Consider the following 26,253-nt stretch of genomic DNA (forward strand, 5'->3'; position numbering starts at 1 on the left):
TGTCACCAGTTTTCGTAGTGTAGTGGTTATCACGTTCGCCTCACACGCGAAAGGTCCCCGGTTCGAAACCGGGCGGAAACATGTTTTCGGTTTTTAAGTGTGATTAATAAAATGTCCAAACAAAGTAAACATAATTATTCAACGTTTCCACTGAGGTAGCAGACAAAGGATATACACTTTGTCCTGATAATACTTCCTTACCTCACAGTGGTGTGATCTCTTTTTACGCTACTTTCTTCTTTCCTTTGTGCAACCAAGTTAAAGGTTTGATCATAATCGCTATAAAAAGAAGAAAGAGGTCCATGTTTTTGGGAAAAGGTTGCTCTCCTCGTCATTTGAACCCTAGTCAGCACGTAGTAGTCCTTAACTTAACTTTTCCCATTCATTCTGTACGGTAGACCTTATCACTACGGATGTGATGGCCGTCACCATACAGTACCTTAATGAGGAAGAAAACAAACTTCAAAATGAGGTACGAAAGAATGAACAGCATCTTGAAACTCTTGCAAGAGATAACAGTGATGTGCTTAAACAAATGTAGGACATTGACATGAAACTAACTGATTATGAGAATGAAATCAAAGATCTTAAGAAAGACAAATTCATAAGAGATGAGAAGGACGAAGAAGGGATATGTATATCCCCGGTGCCAACATAACCAAATCTCTACAAGAAAAGTCCCCACCGCACCTGAGCAACATCCAACACAGAATCAGAAAACCTCATCTAAGGATACACACACAAGGAGAAGACTTCCACCCACCACCCCCAACAAGAAGAAATATATATATACTTTATATATATATACTAATATATACTTTAAAATAAAGTATAAATTCTAAGAAGGCCCAACACAACCCCCCAAGCAATCCTGCCCGTCCCCTTTTTTTGGACCAAAGCCATTTCCCCCCCTCTGAAACCACAGAACAACAGACGTCCAAAGCAAAACGCACACGGCGGGGGAAGAGGAAGAGACCAAGGCCTGCGTCCATGGACCAGATCCCTAGTCCAGGAAATAAATCTGCTGTTGTCAACTTAAGCAAAACTGAACGGACATCCACACAGCTCTCTGTACTTGAACTTGGCCTGTCCTTTGTTCCTGCTTCATCTGTAAGTCAATTTGAACGCTTCTTAGATCTGCAGAAATTTCTGAGAGATGTCAGACGTAAAGAATTTTTCATGAAAAAAGATTTATCTCAGAATTCTGGTCCTGAAGATGTTCTACTAAATAGCAATTTTTATCCACCTAAGAATAGAAATCATTCTATAGAAACATATTGCAGACTTGTAGAACTAGAATTCGAAAACCATCTTAAAAAGAAAAGTTTTATTAAATAATAAAATAAAAGCGGCAGACAAAGGAGGCGCTATTGTCATCATGGACAAATGTAACTATGATAATGAAGTTCTTAGTCAACTTTCAAATACAGCCTTTTATAAACAACTAAAATGTGACCCAACCAAACAATATCTTAAAGAGCTACGTTTTCTACTTGAAGAGGGTTTCCCTGATGACGATATTTCACAAAAAGAGTCAAAATTCTTGTTGAATGAGTTTCTGCTAAAAAGCTTTTTTATATACTTTACCTAAAATTCACAAAAACCCACAACAACCACCTGGCAGAACTATTGTCTCAATTGATCCAGAACTGTAATCATGTGCACCCTTGATATTGAATCCTTATATACAAATATTGATCATCAGCAAGGCCTAGACACACTTGAATATTTTGTTAACACCGGACCAGTAAGAACTCCTTCTATCACCTTTTTAGTCAATTTGGCCTCCTTTGTTCTGAAGAGGAACTTCTTCTTTTTCAATGATGTACACTTAACTACAGCCTTGAAGAAATCAATTTCCTTTACATAAATGTAACTAAAAAAGATAATGTCCTCTCCTCGCCTCTGTACCCTAAACCTACAGACCGTAACACACTTCTCCATGCAGCAAGTTTTCATCCAATTCCTCTTTAAAAAAAAGTCTACCAGTAAGCCAACTTGTTAGACTGAAAAGAATCTGTGCTGTCCCTGAACAATATGAAAATTGCAAAGCAGAGATGTTGACCAAATTTAGGGAATGAAATTACCAAGAACATTGGCTTGTAAATGCAGAGAACAAGGTGGATTCAAAGAGCAGAGAGGCATATATGCCCACTAACAAATCTTTTAAATCCAAGCCACACCTTGTCTACTGCACTACATTTACCCCTAAAACCAAAAACATCAAAGATATCATTTTAAAACACTGGCACATTCTTCAAAATGATCCACAATTACAAAGTGTTTTTAACGACCCACCTATGGTGACCTTTAAAAGAGGCAGAAATATAAGGGACAAAATCAAAGTCAAAGTCAAAGTCAACTTTATTGTCAATTTCAAAATATGCCAGACATACAGTGGAATCGAAATTGCGTTTGTCTCCGACCCGCGGTGCAATACAACCAAAATGAGGTAAAAAGATAAGGTAAAATAGATAAAATAAAATGAGGTAAAATAGATAAAATAAAATGAGGTAAAAATAAGATAAATAATATTTACAGTAATAAATTCTAAATTGTGCAAAATGGTAAATAAAATACAATTTTAAGAAAAAGTAAACTTGTGCAATATGTGCAGTGTGCATTAACTGATTGATAATTAGTTATTATTCCAGAGTTCTTGGTGGCAAACGGGAGGGGGTTTCAACATCCAGTGTTCGTGGGGGCAGAGGGGAGGGAAGGAAGAGAGGGGAGAGCGTTAAGCTTCCTGACAGCTTGGTGGAAGAAGCTGTTTCCCAGTCTGGTGGAGCCGGCCCGCAGGCTGCGGTACCGTCTCCCCGATGGCAGGAGGCTGAAGAGGCTGTGTGAGGGGTGGGTGGGGTCACGCACAATGCTGGTTGCTTTGCGGGTGAGGCGGGTACCGTAGAGGTCCAGAAGAGAGGGGAGTGGCCTTCACTGTGCGCTGCAGGGTCTTGCGGTTGGCAGCAGTGCAGCTCCCAAGCCACACAGTGATTTGGGCATTTGAACCCTCTGAAAACCGTAATGATAAACTTCTGTTAAGTCCCCTCCAAGGTAATTTTAAGTGCCAATATACCAAAAACCTCAAATATTTTACTCACCCTACCAATGGAAAAACTATTAATATTAAGGATTGTATTACATGCAAATCAAAAAATGTGGTGTATATGATTCAATGTCCTTGTAATAAGACATATGTATAGGTGAAACTTCCCGTTGTCTAAAAGAACGGATCACTGAACACAGGAGTGCTATCAGAAGGAACGACATCAACAGCCCTGCTGCAAGACATTTTAACGAAGCAAAACACCCCATCTCCTCTCTTTTTTTCCTAGGCATAGAAGCCATCAAACTTAACCCAAGAGGTGGTAACATTCATTTTATCAGGAAACATTTTGGGATTTTTGATTTTAAAAGTTTATTTCCAGGTGGGATGAATGAGGAGTTTTCAATCAATGAGTTCTTATAATGTTTTTATGCTCTTCCAATATTTTGCATTGTTTAGTATATACATTTTTAGACATATTGTAAGATTCTTTTAATTTATTTTTAAATCCCTTGTTGTATTTGTTTTGTGTCAAAAGCCTCCTTAGTGTTCTTCACCTTTTCTCACTCGGCTTTTAACCCCCCCCCCCCCCCCCCCCCCTTAACCTTCTCCTTGATCCCTACCTGTTCACCAGTTGTGATGTCAGCCTTGTTAGAACACGCCCTTCACCTCCATGTTACCTGGCCAACAAACCAGCCCACCTTGCATGTGCCCTATTGGCTGATAAACACATATGTGGAGGCATCTGATTGGTTGTCCCCACCTTTTTGATTTTTTTTTTTTTTTTTACCTTTCCTTCAATTGTGTACCCACCCTATTTAAATGATGTTTGTAAATCTGTTTCTTGATGACCCTGATGAAGGCCACGAACGGAAACGCGTCGGTCTAAATTTTTAAAAAAGTTGATCTTCTTACTACAAGTGTTGCTGGAGCATTTTGACCTCTTCTAAGCCATTCACTCTTCATGCACCTTGTCAGTTGGTGAAGTTTGTGCCAGAAAATCCTCTTTTTAATATAATTTTGGCCACTATGGAGATTTTGATGGCGCTGTTTCCCCCTTTTGGTAAAGGTAAGGACCCCGGTTCAGCTCAACATTGGCATCAGAAAGTCAAAAAAAAGTTTGTTGTTTTCACACCATCAAGACCACAGTTTTCACCACCAGTTTATTTAAAAGGCACTGGATGAAATGATTTATCAGGTCATCTTCCTAAAATGATTGACAACATTGAACCTGTATTAAATGTATCTTTATTGTTTAGTCTTTTAGTTGATTGTTGTTATTAGAGCTGGGTACTGTCCACAAACTCACAATTCAATTAAATTGCAATTATTTGGGTCACGATTCGTTCTTTCTTTATGTTTACACATCACATAATCACAGTGAAAAACAGAAAACATGTTTCCGCCCGGTTTCGAACCGGGGACCTTTCGCGTGTGAGGCGAACGTGATAACCACTACACTACGGAAACTGATGACAACGTGTGCCATCATTCCCTGTTTATAAGTACGCCAGAAAACCAATAACCAAAAACAAGCAATAATAGTGAAGATTTATAAGAACTATCTGGAAATCTTTGTCCATGCACACATGGAAGTATAAGGAGGTACTGTGTTTGATTTAATTTCGAACATAAAAAAAAAACAAGCATAAAAAGTGTCTGTTGGATGTTCAGAACAAACCAGGATAAAGTGACTTTCATAGTTAAAGTGATTGAATTGTCTGCTACGGGATGTAAAGTGACGGATTAATAAAGTTCTGGAGTATTGCACTTGATAATGAGGTACTGGTGTAAATTGCCAATTTGCCCTAGAGGTTGTTACTGTTCCCAGTGTTGTGAATATGATCAAATCTTTAATATGGTTGCACGGAGGAAAGAAGAAAGAGGTCGTTGTTTTTTGGGGTTAGAAAAAAAGGTAACCTCCCCGTCGGGGAATCGAACCCCGGTCTTCCGCGTGACAGGCGGAGATACTGTCCACTATACTAACGAGGATAGCTGCCACAATGCTCCTGTCACGTGACTTTATTCCTGACTCAATGCCAGAATTTAAACTATGAAACAATATAAACAACATTTACATTTAGTGTGTGGAGTTTGAACGTTTTCCTGCATCTGCGTGGATTTTCTCTGAGTGCAGCAGGAAAGATTAAATTAATGATCTAGATTACAACACCTGGAAATTAATATGTGTGCACTGTGGAGTGATAATAATAAAAGGCTACAATATTATGAATGTGGATGTTCAAATAATAGTTCATAGAGTAGACTAGTCTGTATAAACATTATCATCCATACATGTATTGTTTAGGTACATTTTTTACCTATACAAACTATAAAGACTGTAAATAAAAAGTATAATAGTCTACATTACCTTTGCTGTAGGCCTTTTTTCATTTTATTATTATTGAGCAGCGGTGCATTGAAAGAGCCAGGAATCAATCCTTCCTCATTGATAACACAAAACACATTACAAAAAGTAACTATCCATATGCTTTGGAGAACACCTTTGAGTTTTGCTTTAAAAGTAGACACTGATGGACCTCAGGTCAGCAGGTAGCTTGTTCCAGAGAGAAGGACCACAGTAACTGAAGTCCCACGAGACAGGGAGATATAGAACATGTTTTAGAAAAGAGAAAACGAAAACATGTTTCCGCCCGGTCTCGAACCGGGGACCTTTCGCGTGTTAGGCGAACGTGATAACCACTACACTACGGAAACTACCTGTCTTACGTGTGTGACGTCATAGTATAAATACGCAGTCTTCATTAAGATGGACCGCATTTAATAACAATTGTTTGGATCTAAAGTCGGACTGTTTGACATAGTCATGCGATAAAATTAAGATTTTTATCAGAGTGGTCTATCCTTCTGCTGCTGCTGCAATGACTAACATTGAAATGTTAAGAAACGTGGTCTCCTTACCTTTACCAAAAGGGTGAAACATTACATCCGTAGTGATGAGGACTACCATAGAGAATGAATGGGAAAATAACATATCAGCATCCTGAAAAGATACTGCAGGAAACTGTGGCTTTTCTGAATAAAGAACCACACTGACTTGGATGAAGTTGTCTACAGAGGAAAATACTTTAAGAGTTCTACTTTCATCATTTTGCGCAGGCTGGTCTCGAACTCGAGTTTAATCTCGAAATAAAAAAAAATAAAAAATTAACATGGCCCTAATCCTACGTTGTATATATATTCTCATCTATAAACAGCAACAAAAACAAACATTTTATATCCAAATTCTATTCTCAGATGTAAAGCCTGAACTTTGTGTTAACTTTAAAGACAGGTGTACTTTCCCTGTATGTGTAGGCCTAATAGATTCGCTAATAATATGAGGGATGCGATTTTGCCATTACCTCCCAGAATTTCAATATACAGATTTACAATAGGCTATGATATTTTCAATCATATCTCCGTAGACTTTATCTATAAAACAGGGACTTCACCAAACTATCCTAAATGTAAACGTCATGTAGGCTACACATCAGGCTGCATTGTTTGTGGGAATGCAAAAAAACTTTTATGTTTTGAAAGGCTGTATGCACAAGTGTTAGCACAGCAACAGGTCAGCTTGGTGCCAGGAAACCCACTTCTTTGTCTGCTTGGAAAGGTCACTGTATCTCTGAATAAAAACATGAGGATGAGATCCAGTTTAGTGCTAGCAAGGAAAGGCATAATGATGAAGTGGATGTAAGGGCCCTCCTTCTATTTATGTGTTGAAATCTCAGAGGTTGAGACTCTGGATAAACTCAGACACTATGTCAATGGAAGGACTTGGCTTTTCCAACATAAAAGGAGGAAGTCACTGGAACCTTCTGGAGTTCACAATTACTATAATCTGGATTTAAATAGATGATAAGATGGACAATTGTGACACTTTTGGATTGGGAGCAATGGGCCTAATATCATACTTACTTATGTTATATCATTCCCTAACACGTGTTACTAAGTGAAGTCCCTTATCTCACTTTGTTAATAAAGACATTACATGGACCAGCCTGTAGCATTGCTGTGTTTTGTTGTGTGTTTATTGTTTGTTTATTTGTCTCTATTAGCTAGTCATGTGTTAGCATCAAGCTAACAAACTTAGATACATCCACCAGGCCCACCCTGGAGAACAATGCACCAGCAGCCACTGTCTAATGATGGTGCAAGATTAAGTGTCACGAGAAGACCATCAAACATCGTACCAAAGTTTATAGGATCAGTTGTATAGTTATCAAGATTTTGCCGTCATGACCAGAACAGTGTATACCACAAGAGTCACATAAAAACACACAAAGTTGTCTGACCCCCCTGTTACCCTCTGCTGGTGGTCCATCCCAGCATCACCACGGTTACACACACAGGACAGAGAGAGGTGATATATGTGTCAGGGAACTCCACGTCTCCATGGCGACGGTAAACAGGTCTGTCAGTGTGACTTACACACAGGTGAAACATTAGCCAGGGAGAGAAAGAGAAGCCACATACACAATCTCTCTCTCTCTCTCTCTCACTCACACACACACGCACACACACACACACATACATCTCAGTGGTCGGGACAGATGGCGGACTCACAGAGAACATCTGAACCTCTTAACTTTGTCCATCAGGATGAAATCTGGTAAAACTGCTGACTCTTACTTCTCTCACAACTTTGTTTAGTTGTTTTTATTTTTATCTTTTTATAAAAAAAGGGATACATGATTTGAAAAGTGTTCTCACCTTGAATTGGAAGAAGGATGATTAAGTGTGGATCATTTCTAACATAAAGACGGAGTAATGCATCCGTGTTGATTGAAGAGTATTCCTGCATGCTTTTGTGAATGACTGAATGCCTCATATCTGATATGATTCAGTGGACTCCTTTTCTCTGACAGAATCCAAATTAAAATTCTGGAGCACACGAATCACTTAAGGAAAAATGTATTTGGTATAATAAAAGTGATTCGAGTGCTCCTGTACTTTCTTTCTATAGTCTATCTGAGAGAAGGAGTTCACTGAATCATACTTTGAACGTCTCAGGTCTGAGAGCACTGACCTCCGTTTGTGGAGCGGCTGAAGCGCGAGAGATTCCTTAACCTGCCTCATATTGGAAGTTTATTTTTAAGTTCTTGTATACATCCTACTTTTATTTTCCAAAATCATCAGTCAACTTCACTTTATTTCTGTAGGCCAAAATGTTCTGCATGTTTACATTTCAAAATAAAAGCCATACTGAGTAAATATATACAAACAAATCAGACTGTGCACGTCTAAAAATGTGCCTTTACCTTGAAGTAAAGAGTATGAAAAGCCCACATAAGTGTTATTGTTCCTTCACCAGTGTTACAGAAGTTTTCTTTCCAGGGGTATATTTATTTAATTTTTTGAATATTTAATGCTCTTTTGTGTGTGTTAAATGTTGTGAATCACTTTTTGAACTACCCTTAGTCAAGAGTTTCTTTTAAGAGTAACCCTTTCATACTAATTTGATTAAGACCAACTTTTTATATCAATATCAAGACTTGAGGAAAATCATAAATCATAGCCATTAAATGTTAACATGAAATGCTTTTATCTCCCAATAATCTTTCTGGATTTGATTATGGATTAGGTATTTGGATTCCTTCGGCTTTCTTTGAGAATAAGGACGCGGAAAGAAGATTATATTGAGCAAGAACTTGTTAGAGAAGTTAAAAGAAGGGGTTTCACATCCTCTCCGTGAACTATTAAGCCGGTTGTTGAAGCTCAAGCTGTGTGTGTGTGTGTGTGTGTGTGTGTGTGTGTGTGTGTGTGTGTGTCATTAGGAAAGCACATGTGAAAATGGAGAAGGATGCTGCAAATGTCTGGCCCAACAAGTGGGGATTCTTGACCGAGACCTACAAAGAGGTAACGCGCACACACACACACACGTCTGAGACATATTTTCTATTCACGTTAGTATCATGGTGATGAGCGCCCTCTAGTGTTGAATTGGTACCACAGCATGTGGCACCAATAACAACAACAAAAATAGCCCCTTTGTGTTCCTGTTTTGAAATGCAAAGAACACAAAATTACTCCAAGTTTTTGTCTTTCTCCTTTTAGTACGAGAGTGAGAGTGTGAAACTGAAGGAGGGGGGAAGAGAGGAGCTTCCACATCACCTGAAACCACCTGTGACCACTCAAGAAAAAGACAACAAGGTACACTAGCTGGGCTACCTACCGACCTCCCTCCCTCCCTCCCTCCCTCCCTACCATCCTTGCTTTCTTCCTGCCTGCCTTTTTACTTACCTATCTCTCACCTCCCCTAATTAACTTCCTTCCTCTCTTCCTTCCTTCAATCCTTCCATCCTACAATCCTTCCTTCCTCTCATCCTTCTTTCCTACCTTCCTACCTTCCTGCCTGTCTGCCTACTTACTTACCTTCCTTCCTTCCCACCCTGACAAGCTACCTACCTACCTCTCACCTTTCTACGTACCTGACTGACTGACTGACTGTCCACATTGTTTCTTGCCTCCAGGTTGGCCCGTCTCCTACCGTCCCTCGGACGACTCAGGCTCTGATTGGCTGGCGTTCGGCTCACCCAGATCTTCAACTCGAAAAGTTTGGCGTGGTGCATCATGGGAGGCGTAGTTTTCTGAAGGAGCTTGGCTGGCCGCTCAACGCTTGCATCTGACAGGAAGCCACAAATCTTTGTGGTTTGCCGAACATACATTCTTCGTGTTTATCTGACTTAACACCTATACTTCACTATGATTTTATAGCTGCATTATAGTGAATCGTATATTTGGTAACCAGCATTTATCACTTTATTAATAACAGATTTTCAATAACTATGGGAGATTTCAAATGTGGATTAATTCTTATGTTTGACCTTTATCAAATCAGTTTAATAAAGTTGTGATGACATTTTTGTTTATTAAAAACTAAATTTCCCATGTTCCTTTTGCTGTTAGTTTTCCTTTATGTGCAAGCTGCCTCACACCAATTGGCTAGATTGATAAAGTTGTAAAAATTGAAATGAACTAAAACTTGCCAAATACTGTGTTTCTCTTTCCCTTGTCTGTTAAGAGGAAAAGTCAATCCTGCTCCACTTTACAGAAAAGACATTCATGACATCACAAAGGGCAGTAACCCCTCTCCCAGGTGGGTGACACTCCCACAGCTAGGTGTTTGTTCTGCTCTCTGAGAGGGGGGGGGGGGGGGGGGGGGGTTCAAGTTAGGGACTTCAGAGCACTATAACACTGAGAGGAGGTTATAGTTTTATATTTGGTACTTAAGCTTCTTGTTTTTATTCAAGTCCCCTGAAGTCCAAAAAAGTAAAAAAAAGAAACTTCAGGGACTCCGTAGAATCGCCTTGTTGCTGAAATGTGCTCTATAAATTAAAGAAAAAAACCCTGCCTTACTACTTCTACTACTAATAATAATAATCCCTTCCTTTTATTAATTTTATTGATTTTAACCTTTTTATCTTTCTCATCTTTAAATGTTTTAACCTTTAAGTGTATCCCTTCCTGTATTCATTTTACTGCTCTTAGTCTTTTTAAATTCCTACTCCTTTTACTGTTTAACTCTTCAGCTCTCTGTTCCTTTATTCATTTAACCAATGTCCTGTTTATCCCTTCTATTTATCTTCATTCTGTGTTTACAGCCTGTGATGTGATGTCGTCCCACTCTCCCTCAATTTTAATTTTGTTCTCTCCTGGTAGATTTTAAACTAATTTTCATTCATTGTACTGAACTGCCTCTCCATACCTGCCTGTTGAATCTATATTATTCCTGTTATTTACATTTTTACAATTTTGCCCTATCTGTTTGGCCCCTCTGTTGATCTCTGTTCTGTTGTCGTGTTGCTGTATTTGCTCTGTCTGTCACAGCACTTTGTAAACATTTGTTTTTAAAGGTGCTATATAAATAAAGCTATTATTATTATTGTTATTATTATAGTAATCACCATCACATGATCACACAATCACCATGGCCTTGAAATGGGTTCAATTAATCAAAATTATATTTCTATAATTCTAGAATTATAAATCTGTTAAAAGTGGAATTAAAATTAAATTCCTATGTTTGGAAATATTAAAAAAAAATAACAATTGTATTTTTTATTTATTTAACAATGCACTATTTATACATTATGTCAAACAAACAATAATACAACAATACCTGAGAGCTGCTCAACCAATTAAAATACAACTTCACAACATGACGGATGAAATAGGATATTAATGGTAAAATATTTATAAAAACATCGAAATACACTCAAAAAAATAAAAAAATAAATACCGCTATGATTGTACAAATATATAATATCAGTAATATAATGTGATAAATATTAAAAACATATAATTCATTGAACGTGTTATGAAGTGACTTAAATTCAACGAAGAACCTGAGTGTGGAAATATTTTGTCAGGCGAAATTCCCCTCAAGTATGAGTCACGTAACAGCGCTGACGTAATGACATCACGAGGCCTCCTAACAGCGCTGACGTAATGACATCACGAGGCCTGTCTGGAAAAGCGGAAGAAGAGACAAAAACAACAACAGCAGCCGAACCGCAGCTCGGCGACGGGAGTTACCGAGAGAAACGACAATTTAACGAATACCCGCTCGGAGTAACAGTACCGGCGCTGTTTGGTTACGGTTAATCCAGTGCTAATTGTTTACAATTAGTGGCAAAATGTCCGGTGGAGGTTTATTCGGGAAGTTATTCGGTGGCGGGGGAAAGGGTGGGAAATCGGCGACACCCCAGGAGGCTATCCAGAAACTCCGAGAGACCGAGGAGATGTTGGCCAAAAAACAGGATTTCCTAGAGAAGAAGATCGACCAGGAGCTCATGACGGCGAAGAAGAACGGCACAAAAAATAAACGAGGTGAGAAAAAAGATCCTGAACTAGTTTTAAAGAGCGCTAGCGAGTTAGTTGGATAGTTAGTTAGTTAGCCCGCAGGCTAACCAATGAGGAAGAGGAAAGTTGGCAGGTTGGACCTGAACACAGCGGCTGTCCTCACGACCGCCTGACTCTTTAAAAGCTATTTTAAGTGCAGAACAATGTTAGCACGAATGCTTTTAAATAAATTAACCAGGGAGAATTTATCGGGACAAAGTATAGCTAAAAATGTCTCAGATAAAGTTATAAAAGTCGTCTTAGTCTGTACTGACAGCTTGGCTGAAATCGTCAAGGGAAGCTGTCAACCTTGAGATCCGTGACAATAAAACCCAACCCAAAGTAACTCACACGGCTAAATCTACAATCTTAGCAAGTATATTTGTCAAATTTCATGTAAAAAATGTCAAATTACACAAATTCACCTGACAAGTGCAGATAAAACATCTTATTTCAAGGTATACAAAGCAACAAATGAGGCCATGAAGGCTTGTAATGAGTAAGAATATGTGTAAACGTAGCAGGCATTATTGACTGAAGTCTTAAAAATGAGTCATACTAACTACTTTAGATCAATCAAAATAATACATTTTATGTATAAAGCACTTTTCAAGGACTCAAAGACACTGTACGTTAAAAAAGTGAAAAATAGAAAGACTAAGACAACAATTTGATCAATCTGATGTACGTCGCTTTGGATAAAAGCGTCTGCTAAGTGAATTGTAGAATTTGAGAACAAACTAACAAACTTTGCAACAGTACACACAGCAGGTCATATAAACAGCTAAATATGAACCCCACATTTTGAGGACAAGCAGCACAATCACACACAGATTGTACATGTTTGAAATGCTTTTTGTGCCTGTGTGAATCACTCTGAACTGCCTGGTGTCCGAGGGGTGCTACATTAAATTAACATGCCTTACATCGAATTTCAAGACACTTCACACAAGGCCGTATTTTTTGCTTTAATATCTTGATAAAATATGTTTACCTGGACTTGTCAGGTGAATATAGTTTGAAATAAGTGGTGTTAGAGGTTTTGCCTAGAAACTGCCCAAATTACAAATACTGTTAACTTGCTGAGATATGAGTGTGTGCGCTGTGTAACGACGGATCCAGGTCATGAAACAGTTTCCTGAACGTGTCCTTGTAGGTGTTTATGTGATTGTCTTGACTTATCAAGTAAATAGCCATCTAACTCTGTAACTATCACAGCCAGAGCATGTTTTCAACCATAGATACATTCACTCAAATCAGCATTTAATGACTCTTCAACAACCTAAGATTTTTAGTATGTTTTCTAAATCTTTAAATGATCAAAACGAGGTCATTTCAGGTTATCTTTTAGGCCACCACTGTTGACAGGGAGTGAGTAGGACTACGGACAGGTTTGTGACTGATAAGTAGATAAGTAGGGTAGAAGTGTAAACAGGTTTATATTGTGTTTGTGAAGCCTTTGCCACAAGTATAATGCTGTAAAGGTCCACAGTTGATGAGCTCACTGCAGCTCAGCACAGCAGACGACCAGACTCTCAAATTCTTTTATGGGATTCTTGTCGTTCTTCTTCCAATGCGTGCTGGAGCATTGAGCACCGCAGCGGACTTTTATTGCAGCATAAACATGCCACACTTATGGCTGATGATTATAAACACAAAAACCTTCTGCAAGGAAGAAAACAATTTTATTCTCAGCAGATTTAGGCCTTAACAAACTGTCATTTTATAGGTTGGGAGGGGAAAGGGAAAATGCCAAGACATCAAACAAGCCAAAAATAGTAACTGCTGGATCCAGATCAAATTCAGATCCTACTCGTACTACACACACCTGTTTGCTTTGTGATGATTTATGGGAAGCAGTTCATGTAACACACCAACTCCCTGCCAACGCATGCAGCGACAGGCCCCTTATAACTGTCAACAAGATAATCAGGTCTGACTAAGGGATGGATGCTGAGCACAAAATGATACAATATGTGGGGGAAGAAATGCAGCTTTCTGTAAACCTGAGCAGCTGTGTTTCTGCAGAAGCGTGTAGTACTACCTATCTGTTTGTTGAGCTTAACTGAGGATGAATCTGCTCGTGTTTTAGAGCTAAAAGACAAGACGTGATTAAAAGTCATCTACCGGTGCGGCTCCACTGCATACCACAAGTCGCAAAATTTCATGCAAGACCTCACTTGACAAAGACTTGTAAGATTGTTTCTATACTGATTAGAGCTCTCAAGAACTACCGTCAATGTTGTTCTTTGCCTCTGTGCAATGCCTTGCACTTACTGACATTGTTTCCTTTTTTCTAGATCCTTGCTCGTGTTGTACTTACTCTCTGATGTACTTCGCTTTGGATAAAAGTGTCTGCTAAGTGAATTGTAGAATTGTAGATGAGGAAAATCAAGAACCAAACTGGCTGGTGCTAACGTTGCTAACTGGACCTTTTACACACTCACACATACACAGTTACTCTCCCACTATGTTGACGAGCAGAGATGCCTGATTGGACGACTTTGAAAATGAAATGGTCGTTGTGAAAAGGTCTGCTGTACTTTTTAGAGAGCTGTGAAAACAGCAAATATCTTCTATTGACATAACAACATTTGGCTTCATGGGAGTGTCACTATAAAGTTTAAACAAACTGATTAAATTCAAACTGTGAGCCTTAAATGTTTCATAGTCAACTTTCTGGAGCAAAACTAGAAAGTATATCTTGTGACTGACAAAGAGGAAACAGATGCCCTTTGAAGCCTTTCGATACCACATGTTTTAAAATGTTACAGTTTATGTGTTTTAAATTATCCATAGTATCGAACAGCCAGAGACTTTTAAAAAAACAACCTAATAATCATTTTTTTAACCCAGATCTGCTGAGGGGAGGTCCATTCAAATTCATGGGTTGGCAAATAATGATCTTCCTCAAGTCCTGTTGTAGTATGATAAAGCTGCAAAAGTCAAGTTTATGTCTCTTACAAACTCACAGAGCGGGGGAGATGACACTGTTTAAATTTCACAAATATGTACAGAAACATTCGCAGATGTCGTTGTGCAATTCAGACATTGTGCAGGAATTTTAGGTGTGTTTAGAAACTAAAAACTATCCTTGTATTGGTTGACAAGGAGGACTTCTATTATTTTGTTGCCGTCAAATCCAAACAGGTTTCACTATCGTCAGATTTTTTACTTTTAAGTCGAAGCTCATTAGTTGAACTAAGAAATAAAAGTAATAAAAACAGAAAAATGCCATGTCATTGTACGATTATATGTCTCTGATGGAAGTTTTTCAGGACAGAATCCAAACTATTGTTATAGTAAGATTGTGTGGAAGGATGCTGATCATTGCTGCACGAAGGTTTGGCACACCACAAAAACTACTTACGTAAAGTCAGACTGCCAGCTGTGGTTTCTGAGAGATCTGTTATGTAACCATGAATACTCACAGACCACTGCCACTGTCAGCTCATCTAAACGTCTCTTTCCTCATTACATGGGACACCAGCTTCTCACAATGAAACCTGATTTTCAACATATTTCATCCTGTCACTAAGGCTCAAAAATGAGTTCCTTCCTTAAAGTTATAAAAAAAGGTGGAACGATGTGGAAGAAAACCTAGACAATGTCATCATCGTGGTTTTGCAACAACTTGATTTGATTCAAGAAAAAAATCAAAATTATGCCGTAACCTGTCGCAACAAGGAGGATGACTTTTTTTTAACTAGGAGCGCTCGAAACGGTTGCACAAAAAAGGCGAAGCGCTCGGATAAAGGATGTATGATGCTGCGCTTTTTCTCTGGGTGGCCACCTGCTGCTGCACATGCTCTCAACTCCTGATTTGCCCTTGCTTACCTGAAATGGGAAACAACTACAGATGACAGATTTTCTTTGTTCCTTTTTCGGAGCACATGAGTTATTCATTTCTGTCAGCACAATTTTATCTAAAATCTGAAAAAGTGGATCTGGAGAAAATTACCAACCCTGCCTTTAATGGATAATTTCTCCCAATCATCCTTAACAATGGTTAGGCTTCCTCCAGATATATTAATAACTTAGTAACACTCATGTTACCTGTGAAATGCTCATGGTGTTTGTAAAAGAAAAGAGCAGGAACGTTTGATAAAAACAAGATCATAGAAATACAGCGACCTTGTGAAACAGGGTACAGTCTGAACACAGCTGTACAGTACTCGGATTATATTTGTATGAGGTTTGGTTATGATGTTATCAGTCCAGGAATAGACCTGAGTGCTGATTTAATCAGATGAGGTGGATCAGTCAGCGGCTGTCTGGCTCCTGTGGACCAGAAAGACAACATGCAGGAGGCTGATGAAGGTGTTTGTGAAAAAATAAAACCCAGTTATGTATTTATTTATTCTAACCATTGTTTGTTAGATGCATGATTAGCTGTACATAGATGTCTCTGAAGTTTTTCTTGCAGACCATAATTTTTGAAAAGCTTCGGATGCTGCCCGTAACATTTCAAGAGTTTGTCTTCATTTGTTTATTTTTGCCCGTGTTTAGAGTTCTGTTAGTGGGTTGGTTTGTGGGGCTTCACTAAAGCCCGGCATGTAGGACTGTAGAAAAGGTGCGGTGGAATGACGGCTCACACTCTGAGTGGAGTCGGGATGGAGGTTAAGGTTAGAGGTTTGGTTTCAGACGCTTTCTGTTTGTGCAGACACGATCAGGAATCAGCTCGTGTCTCTGCTCTCACTGTGCGAGTGTTTGCAGTCGTACGACCAAAATTGAAAACATGCCAGAAAATCATCTTGGGGAGCAGCCGATCGGGCTGTGAACTGCGGTGGTGCACCACTGTAAAGCGCTCTTTTCAGATGAAATTCATCACGATTTTAAATCGATTGAAGAAATCGGATCTAAATCAGCCCGGAATTGAACAGAGTACACCGGCTGTTAGGCAGAGCTACATGGTAAGATAGGCCCTGTGTCCATCCAGCGTTTATTTCCGGGCAGAAAAGCGCTGGCTGTGTGCTCGGGAGCGTTTGCACGAAGTGTTTGTGTGTGTGTTGACAATGACCGCTGTGTGACCGACACTGCGTCGTCACTTTTTAATGCATGTTTTATATTTGGGATCGTTTATTTCCCGATCAGACGTGGAGCGAGGATGATGTTGGTACAAGACACGATCTGTGGGCGGCAAAACTACGGGGAATATTATACAATTGGAAAAGTGTGCTGATGAGGTCAACAGTGCCTTTCTGAAAAGTTGAAAGATTTAAAACTTGAGTGCTTGGAGCGGGCGCACAATAAAGGCATAGCGCCTGGAAAAAAGACGCTGGGTGCTGCACTTTTTCTCCAGGCGGCCGCTTTCTACTGCGAGCTCTCTCTCATTAAAAACATTTTTTAAAAGTCACTGGCGCTCAGAAACAAACACTAGGCAGACACAGGGCCTCAGAGATACTTCCAAGCGATGTTATGGGCTTGTAATCAGGGCCCTGTCTGGGTTTTTTGTCTGCTCTAAAACCCTCTCACTGTGCCCACTGTTTGCTTATTCAGCGGCTTCTAACCAAAGAAATCAGCAAAGTTCTGAATTAAAGTAATATTTTAATTCTCTTGATGTCTGCAGGAGTTTGAACTGTGTTAACGGCGATGTCTTGTTGTGTGTGAACCAGATAACATCAGGACTGAACTTTACACTCGAACACTCGATCACTCGATCACGTCACCTTTACTGAAGTTCACAAATAGTTCCAGTTCCCCGCTGCTGCACATGAGGGCGACAACAAGAACAACCCAAATCTTAACCAGTTAACTTTTTAAAAAGCTAAACCTTGTGGAACTCGTCGTATCTCTTATCCTCTAACCTTGATTCTTAACTGAAGCTTTAATCCAACACACACACACTTCACATCTCTGGTGAATTCATCGCCTCCCTTCCTCCTCAAGTATGACTCAGCAGATTTGTATCACCGGCTCCCTTGGTGACGTGTTTCCCAACGCCACATCACAGGGGAATCCCTCGTTGTAGTTTAGATGATTGTTGCTATGGTTTCAGCACACAGAGTGTACAGACATCGCTTTTCCCACTTCAGTATTAAATACATTGATGGGCTAATACCCAATTTCCACATACTCCATGCCCGCCGCGGGCTGTCAGCACGACGCACTACGCTGTAGTTTGCTGCCACTCTAGTCAATCATTGTGTTTCCACAGCGGGCGCCGCGGTCCGTCTCCAGCAGCGTCACTACGCTCTGCCCTGTTTCAAATACGCTGCGAGTCTATTTTCGACGGAGTACGCCGCAGGCACACATCAAGCTGGACAGAATAGAACGACCTGGACAGGAAGTCAGACAAGGAAACTCACAGAGCATCTGGTCAATTTCAAAATAAAACACAATATACACACTCAGGATCATATTTTTCATCACTTTATTAACATTACATCCAAATAGGCGCTGAAGAAACAACAAATCATCCTCAGAAAGACAAAGCAACATGTTGTCTGCATGTTTTTCTCTTGCATGATCTTGTAGTTCTCCTGAGATCTTGTAGTTCTCCTGTGATCTTGTAGTTCTCCTGTGATCTTGTAGTTCTCCTGAGATCTTGTAGTTCTCCTGTGATGTGTGTACAGCTGATCATGGCTGCGGTCTGCTTCACTCATGTTACAGAAACAGATCCAGTGGGGCTGTTTGACGGAGTATGTGGGGATTGGGTGGGTGACAGCTTTAATTTCTTCAGTGCTGATAAATGTGCCCAGTTTACATGAACTTCTATCAGATGTTTCTATAAACATACATCATGGTCATCTGAGTTCTGGTTATAAGATAATGAAACATCACTGAAACACCAGCACGGGTAATAACAGTCGTTTATCATCCCTTTTATAACCCATATAAAATCTGACCACCACACTATCCCCAAATCCCAAAACATCCCACTGTCATGTCACACTCTTAAATATATTGATCGTGGTCATTTTGGACGAGGCTTCAGTGAGCGTGCTAAGATGTCGGCCTGATGCTCCTGCCGCTAATCTGTCCTCCATCACTCACCAAAAAAAAGCAAAGTGCTTCTGCTGCATTGTCACGCAGAACATGGAATCATCACTCACTGCCTGGGATGCGTCTGTGTTGCACTCTCCCATGTTCACTGGAAGTGTTGTAGAACAACTGTAAATGAAGACTACACGTTTTAATCCCTAAAAAAGTCCTTAACACCTACTAGTTTGTTTTTATACTGAGAGAACATGCAGGACTGTAAACTGCCTAAAGCTTCATTTATACCTCCCATAGTTCTGTACCTACGGCGAAGCCTGTCGTGCACCTCCTCAAAAGTCTTAAGGCCCTGACACACCAAGGAGATTGACGGCCGTCGGTCCTGGTTGGACCGTCGGTGAGCGGTCGTCGCCCTTTTTCGGTATGCCTTTTTTTGGCCGATTCGACATGTTGAATCGGCGTCGGTGAAAGGAATCTCTCTGATTGGCTGTTGGGAGGTTTCATTTCTCTCGACTCAGGTTCAGTAACGCCCCTTGAGCATGCCGCTGTAGTATCCATGCTTTCACCCATTAGTGAGGTTTCTCCTTATTTGTCTCCTCCGCCTCTTCTTCTCTTTTTCCACTAAAAAACCAAGGGCTGACAATGCCAGCGCCATTTTCAACTTTTTATCAGACATTATTCTCCATTAGTAGACCACCTATAATACGAGTGGTGAGCGACAGCGGTGTGTTAAAACAGACTACCGCCCCCTGCTGGCATGGAGAGTTATTTCCTCTCATGCATGTGCAGAGCGTATGTGGTGGTTGGTCGTCGGCTGGAGTCTTTGCCAACTTTTTTGCCTTCGTTGCCACTAGCTCTTTGCCGTGTGTCAGGGCCTTTACAATGCGTTGAAATGATGCATGCAACCGTAAAACTTGTGATTGGGCCGCTGGGTATCATCGTATTTCTGGGTTTACAACATTTACAATTTTGCCGCCGTTTTCATGAATCTGTTGCTGAAGGATTTTGTTTGATAACGATGACTTATAAGATGGTTTCTATACTGATTAGAGTTGTTGTAGTGTTGTTCTTACTCTCTGATGTACGTCGCTTTGGATAAAAGCGTCTGCTCAGTGAATTGTAGAAGGAAGAACGCTACAAGCCGGCGTAATCAACTGCTGCTCAATATTTATCAGCTTCTACTCCAACACGATGCGCTCAGTTTCAGTCACAATGGTTTCCTGTATAAAAAAGCGGAGAATGTGGCAGAATTAGAAACTATAACAATAGTCATTTCGCTTAAACCAGACTTAAGACTCCACAGCTCGTCCAGAAAGGACCCTCAGCCTCCTCTTGTCTCCTCTTGTCTCCTGAACTTACTTTGACCTTTCTTCTGTGTTTCAGCGGCCCTGCAGGCCTTGAAGAGAAAAAAGCGCTACGAGAAGCAGCTGGCTCAGATCGACGGCACGTTGTCTACCATCGAGTTCCAGAGGGAGGCGCTAGAGAACGCAAACACCAACACAGAAGTGCTCAAGAATATGGGCTACGCAGCCAAGGCCATGAAGGCCGCACATGAGAACATGTAAGAGAATCTTTAAGGAGGAAGATTATTAGTTCATTTTGAAGCATATTTGCATGAATGAATATATTTAATAATTTCTTCTCTCTCTCTCTCTCTCTCTCTCTCTCACAGGGACATAGACAAAGTAGACGATCTAATGGCTGAAATCACAGAACAACAAGAAGTGGCTCAAGAAATCTCGGACGTTATTTCCAGACCGGTTGGTTTCGGGGAAGAGTTTGACGAGGTAAGGACAAACACGAGAACCCTTTCCTCCTCTCAGGAACCTTACCTGTCTTTAAACCAGTTATTTCATTACAAGTACATTTTAAAGATTGAAGCAACACCACATCTTTTGATACAACAACACACAAAATATGATAGTTTCCTTTATTTATTATTGACAGAAGGTGCTGCTGCAGAGAATCAAAAAACAAATCCCAACACGTGCAGAAATGTTAATAGATTTGATGATACTGTGAAGGTTTTTTCTCCTACAAACATTTTGTGCAAGTGTGCATTGTTGTGGGGCAGGATGCGGTTGTGTGTGTACCTTGGCTGCATCAAAATAATACCTGGCACCTTTCCTGAAGGTAGTAAAGGTGTGAGGTTTGTTTATTTCGATGCTTCCTGTATAGAATATCAATCTATCAATCCAGTGGTACCAGGTAGCGGTTACACTTTGCTCAAACTCGACTGCTTGAATTCAAACATTTGTGTCTGTTGGTTTCAGGATGAGCTTATGGCTGAGCTGGAGGAGCTGGAACAGGAAGAGCTCGACCAGAATCTTCTGGAGATCGAAGGAGCAGCGGACGTTCCTCTACCCAGCGTACCGTCTACATCACTACCTGCTAAACCAGGTATTACATGCCACTAAAATAACACTTCTATTTAACTAAAGCAGGAAAAGTATGCAGCGCACTGGAGTTTTGTTAAACCTCCCCCACATGGTCCCGGGGTAAACGGTATTACAGTGAAGACCACGTTGTAAGACTTCAGAGGAGCCGGCTAAATCATTCATGTTTATAGACGTCATGCTGTCAACATATTTACTGACGCCCAAGTATATTATTTTATAGCTATTTTCCCACCTTTTACTATTTTTAAAAGGTATTTTTTGGGCGTTTTTTTTGCCTATATTATGAAGGACAGCTGAAGAGAGACAGGAAGTGTTGAGAGGAGAGAGAGTGGGGGATGACATGATACAAAGGGGAACGGTCGGATTCAAACCCAGAGCCGCTGCGATGAGGAGTTCAGCCCCCGTACATGGGTCACACAACATAACCCGTTCAGCTATCTGCGCCCCTTTGTCGACCTTTTCTATCCATATAGTTAAGAGAGAGAGACAGAGAGAGAGAGAAGTCCACTGCTACGTCGTAAAACAGAAGCTTTGTGTGCCTTCATTTGAATATTGTTCTGCAGCTGCTTGCTGTGGATGATGCTAAGTTCCTCCGCTTCTGTGTTCCTGTTTTATCTCAAAAGGCGTGTTGACTCTGACAAAAAGATTTGATTGTTTGAGTAGCTTCACATGTGACGATTTCAGACAAATGTTTTGGTCTGTGACCCCCCCGGCCCAAAATATTATGCCTCTGAAACCTCTACCATAAAGTCAAGAAAAGCTGCGCCTATTTTATTTTATTTTTTGATGGAAATGAAACTGATACCTTTGCCATTTTACCTTAAAACCGCCCAAGCCTAGAGCATACCATCAACATCACTGAACAATACACTATAGGACAGTTGAATTTAGTGTTTGTTCTTTTCTGCTCGTTTCTTTTTTAGCCAAGAAGAAGCAGGAAGAAGACGAGGATGACATGGCTGACCTGGAGGCCTGGGCCGCTAACTAAGCTAACCAGCGCCCCTCTCCTGTCTGTCTCTGCGCTACCAGGCTGCTCTCAGACATCTGGAAGAGAGACAGGGACTCTGGGCTGCTGGCATGCTGCTCTGTCTTAAAGCCGACGTCCCAACATCTAACCTCACCCTCATCCTGAAGTATGCACTTGTGCACAAATTCACTGACACCAAATGAAATGCACCCAGGCTGTTCTCCTCTGATTAATGTTAGAATCTCTCTTGCTCCGGCTGCACACTCCTTTCTTTCTAAAGGGCACTGAGTAAAAGTCGTGCCCTTAGCAGCCTGTGGTTCTCTATATTGAAGGTCTCTTTAAGAGCGCACAAGTGAGCACTTAAGTCAGGAGGGTACAAGTGCATACTTCTAGGGCAGGGTGTGCGGAGGAACAGGGGAAAGGCTTGTTTCTAAGAGGAATGTGAAGAATCAACAAATGTTTGGGGGGGAAAAACTAAACAGAAAGACAACATGACTCAGCCATTTTTCTGCTTCCTGCGTCTTCATCTCTCTGCTCTTCTGCGATGACGACGACAACATCCAACCATCCACAGCTTCTCTGCCAAACCTTGGCAGCAGCAAACGAAGGGGAATGAAAAGCTTGAGGATTTTTCTCATTGAAATGTCACAGTTAAACTACAGGCTGATTACGCGTTGAAAGCTATGAAAACATTCTGTAACGGGAGGTTCATATGTTTTATCTGTCTGTCAGCCAACGGAGGAAAGACAACAACTATTGGAGGAAGAATACTGGTAATAGAACGAGATTTTTAACATCATAATACGCAGCAGCTGCTTCATTTAATAACCTGTACTGGTAAAAATCAAGCGATACTCATACCTGTTTGATACCATGGCAACAAAAACACAAGTCTTGGACACTCCAACTCCGGCACACAGTCTGAATGCACAAATACATTTTTTGGTATCGAAACGTTGCTAGCGGATTTGGCTAATTTACACAGCGCTCTGATGCTTTTTGTATTATCGGTTACAGACGTATCGTTTTAAAAGATTTGGTATCAAAAAGCATCAAACATTCAGACGACCTTACACGCTTTTTCTAGCCTCCCAGACATTAACAACTTCATGTTTGTAATCATTTAATTAAAAAACCATCTTGGCCTCCTGTGTGACAGACAGAAGCGTGAAATCCTTTGACCTCTTTTGGATTATTCTCACAGATTTTGGAAGCGTGTGATAATTCACATAAAAAGAAAAACTGCTGAATTAACAAATATAATTTTGTTTGATAAATTCTCGATTCTTCGAAGTCTCTTCAAATTGTCTTTAAAGCTCCTCTGAGGACTTTTTGGCTGGTAATGAAACTGTCTGAGACTCGTATCGATGTCTATGAAAACAATCTGTACAAGCAAACAAGACAAGGTTGACCTTTTCCCATTTTGTTATTTTTATTTTCTGAAACTGTTGCCGGAGGGTTAAGGCGTCAGACGAGGCGATTACCAACACGCCATCAAAGCAGCTTTCTTGTCCTACAACAAAGTGCATGTTAGACGTGTTAATTAAAAGAGGGTTTCTTTTTCGTTTGTGAGAAAACACGTCTTGAACATGTACAGAAAAGAGACTATCAACCCGTTTGTCCACAGGAGTCGACACTAAATTCGGTAAAACCCAAAAAGTTCCTCCCAGTAACCTGAATCTATCCTGGTGGGTTAGCTGGGAGCAACTGCTAAAACTGTTTATGGATTTCAATTCAGTGTGAATTGTGTACTCAAGTGTGGCCTTCTGGGCACCCCGCCTCACATCGCCCCTCTTTTTTTTTTTTTGAGCCAGATGTGACCATGTCCCGACCGGATGCTATAATATTTCTGTGCCTTTGACTCAAAAAACTGACATCTTAACGAGTATAATTCTCTCACTTCTAGTCGAAAACATCTGATTACACTTTAATATAAGCCCCCTTCACCTGACAGTCCAGGTACACACCTTATTTAAGATGTACAAAAAGGCCTGAACTGCTTGTAGTGAGTAAGAATAGCTGCCAAACAAACGACAAAGCAGAAAGTACGTGCTACGTTTCTTAAAATGCGGCAGCTGAATGTTCTTATATTAAGTGTAAGGAGATATTTTAGACACGCAAACGCTGCGATACAATGTGAGTTTTTGCAGTGTGGTTTTCGGTTTTCGGCGCCTCGTTTGATAAAAATTAACCTGCTGCATTGACAAAAACTAAAAACCTCCGACTGAGACCATAAAGGCGTTACAAAGACGTTTACTGAGGTGTGAGGAGCGGCCTTCTTTTTCCTTCAGTTTTCCAAACAATGGGACCACTGTGTTAGCTAAAGTCGCTCTGTAATAAGCTGTTAGCATGATCGCGCTGTAGCGTTCTTAGATCTTCAGCGTTGTTGGACCTCCGTCATGGCTGCCAGAGGACGTATAACACCACCTTTACTTTGAACACGTGTGAAACCTCCTGCTGTTGTCAGTCTGTAGTTTAACACTGACGTGTAATCTGAGGACGTCCTTCATGGTTTGAGTTGATGATGTGTGAGTGTGTGTGTGTGTGTGTGTGTGAGAGAGTGTGTGTGATGTTTTTTCAGCCTATGGACACGGTGACCTCTTGTGAATATTTAGTCTTTTTTTTTTTCTCCATTCTGCTCTTGAATCATCTGATTTGAACATGGAGACACTTACATAACTAATGTTAGTCTTCATTTTACGATGATAATAATATATCTTCTGCTCGCTGCACCCCTCCCCCTTTGGTTTGATCCACACTACCCTCCCCGTCTGTCAGGGGACACGTCTGAACGGAAGGATGGTTGAGATTGTATTTAAACATGATCCAAGTCTTTAAATAAAGGAAACAGATGAATAAAGAACGTGTTTGTGTCTGTTTGGATCCCAGCCCTGATATCAAAGACACCATGTTGAAATGAGACTTGTGAATGCTAGCGGAGTTTACCTCGCTGAGAGGTCGGACATGTAGCTCGGTGACTGTGGCGCCTGGGGTGGCCAATCAGATTTGAAGGGGGGCCCATGCATGCCACCCCTTTGGACTCACCGCTGGGTACATCGAAATGGCTGCACCTTCAATCACTTGTGACTGCAGCTCTCGACCAGGAGAAAATGTGGTCAGGTGGTGTCCACCTTTCTCCGGATGTTTTCTACCCTGAACCACAATATCCCCCGCTTGGCGGGTCTGCAGTGATGGCCAGTCACTGCCCATCTCCTCCTTGTTTACAGCTCGTCTCATCCCGCCTGAACCAAAGCCAGCAAGAGGCTCTCTCTGCTGCCTCCCCCTCAAGAACGTCACCGCCAGTGACTTGAAATAGCCAAAAGGTAAGATGTTAAATAAGGGTTGCATTGATTTAGTGACAGTTGAGTGTTGTGTACATACCTGAGTTCACCTCCTTTCAGACTCTTTCACTGGATTTTAGACTTGCACGTCTATTTGTGTATATTTGTGCAGTCTAAATTCATACCAGACTCAAGTTTAAGGGGTGTCGCTCCACTCTTAATTTAGCTCTAGGATAACATTTCTATTCCAGTAGCCTGAGATGAGCTTCTTCTCCTCGAGGCTGTAAGACTTCCCCTCCTTGGGTTTCAACCCCAATGATATATCCAACAGCCATGTGGCAATTTTCACAAAGTTCTGATGTTAGCTGTCCCTGTAAAATAACATTCATTAGCATTTTAATATCACTTTGCATACAACACAGAAAAAGTATATGGTCTCCCACAGGCTGTTAACTAACATTAGTGATCCTCTCCCTGACCAAAATGAAATAAAAACTACAGAAAAGGTCATTTAATATTATAGTATGAAGTCATTGTTCAACTTTCAGACGCATCCTGATGATAAATTATTCCTTTATGAATTATACGAGTTATGCATGGTTATGCGCAATGTAACGGTTTGTCAGGAGGTTAAAAACCTGATCCAGCTCTCAGCCTGTCGTTAGGTGAGCTGAAAGTTAGGCTGAGACAGCATTTCCAGCATGGAGACCACCATCGATGGGACTCCAGCGCCCCCTGCAGGAACAGACAGGTGACGTCACTCAGGCTGCGTCC

General features: G+C 40.7%; 2 protein-coding genes and 4 non-coding genes across 6 annotated transcripts; 3 read left to right on the top strand and 3 right to left on the bottom strand.

The window, feature by feature from the left end:
* Positions 1–8: 8 nt before the first annotated feature.
* trnav-cac (transfer RNA valine (anticodon CAC)) lies at positions 9–81 on the top strand. The gene has a single exon. It is a non-coding gene; the product is annotated as a tRNA-Val (tRNA).
* A 4,359-nt stretch (positions 82–4,440) lies between these two features.
* On the bottom strand, positions 4,441–4,513 carry trnav-cac (transfer RNA valine (anticodon CAC)). The gene has a single exon. It is a non-coding gene; the product is annotated as a tRNA-Val (tRNA).
* Positions 4,514–4,963: 450 nt separating this feature from the next.
* Positions 4,964–5,035, bottom strand: trnad-guc (transfer RNA aspartic acid (anticodon GUC)). The gene has a single exon. It is a non-coding gene; the product is annotated as a tRNA-Asp (tRNA).
* Positions 5,036–5,688: 653 nt separating this feature from the next.
* Positions 5,689–5,761, bottom strand: trnav-aac (transfer RNA valine (anticodon AAC)). Its single transcript has one exon. It is a non-coding gene; the product is annotated as a tRNA-Val (tRNA).
* Positions 5,762–7,327: 1,566 nt separating this feature from the next.
* LOC132977345 (ciliary microtubule inner protein 1-like) lies at positions 7,328–10,134 on the top strand. Its single transcript, XM_061041872.1, has 4 exons — positions 7,328–7,661; positions 8,827–8,908; positions 9,107–9,202; positions 9,523–10,134. The coding sequence occupies exons 1-4, from the start codon at positions 7,420–7,422 to the stop codon at positions 9,676–9,678; spliced, it is 576 nt and encodes a 191-aa protein (XP_060897855.1). The 5' UTR covers positions 7,328–7,419; the 3' UTR covers positions 9,679–10,134.
* Positions 10,135–11,516: 1,382 nt separating this feature from the next.
* On the top strand, positions 11,517–25,061 carry chmp4ba (charged multivesicular body protein 4Ba). Its single transcript, XM_061041335.1, has 5 exons — positions 11,517–11,881; positions 20,216–20,393; positions 20,505–20,619; positions 21,106–21,232; positions 22,155–25,061. The coding sequence occupies exons 1-5, from the start codon at positions 11,689–11,691 to the stop codon at positions 22,217–22,219; spliced, it is 678 nt and encodes a 225-aa protein (XP_060897318.1). The 5' UTR covers positions 11,517–11,688; the 3' UTR covers positions 22,220–25,061.
* Positions 25,062–26,253: the final 1,192 nt, after the last annotated feature.

Source organism: Labrus mixtus, chromosome 7, assembly GCF_963584025.1.
Source record: "Labrus mixtus chromosome 7, fLabMix1.1, whole genome shotgun sequence".
Lineage (NCBI taxonomy): Eukaryota > Metazoa > Chordata > Actinopteri > Labriformes > Labridae > Labrus > Labrus mixtus.

What these genes read in the sequence shown, in the direction of transcription:
- LOC132977345 (XM_061041872.1), top strand. Translation starts at nt 7,420, where the DNA reads ATGTGTCAGGGAACTCCACGTCTCCATGGCGACGGTAAACAGGTCTGT. An exon ending in GTCCATCAGGATGAAATCTG is followed by an intron (nt 7,662 to 8,826) that starts GTAAAACTGCTG and finishes GTGTGTCATTAG; the next exon opens with GAAAGCACATGTGAAAATGG. An exon ending in CTCAAGAAAAAGACAACAAG is followed by an intron (nt 9,203 to 9,522) that starts GTACACTAGCTG and finishes TCTTGCCTCCAG; the next exon opens with GTTGGCCCGTCTCCTACCGT.
- chmp4ba (XM_061041335.1), top strand. Translation starts at nt 11,689, where the DNA reads ATGTCCGGTGGAGGTTTATTCGGGAAGTTATTCGGTGGCGGGGGAAAG. An exon ending in CGGCACAAAAAATAAACGAG is followed by an intron (nt 11,882 to 20,215) that starts GTGAGAAAAAAG and finishes TCTGTGTTTCAG; the next exon opens with CGGCCCTGCAGGCCTTGAAG. An exon ending in AAGGCCGCACATGAGAACAT is followed by an intron (nt 20,394 to 20,504) that starts GTAAGAGAATCT and finishes TCTCTCTCACAG; the next exon opens with GGACATAGACAAAGTAGACG.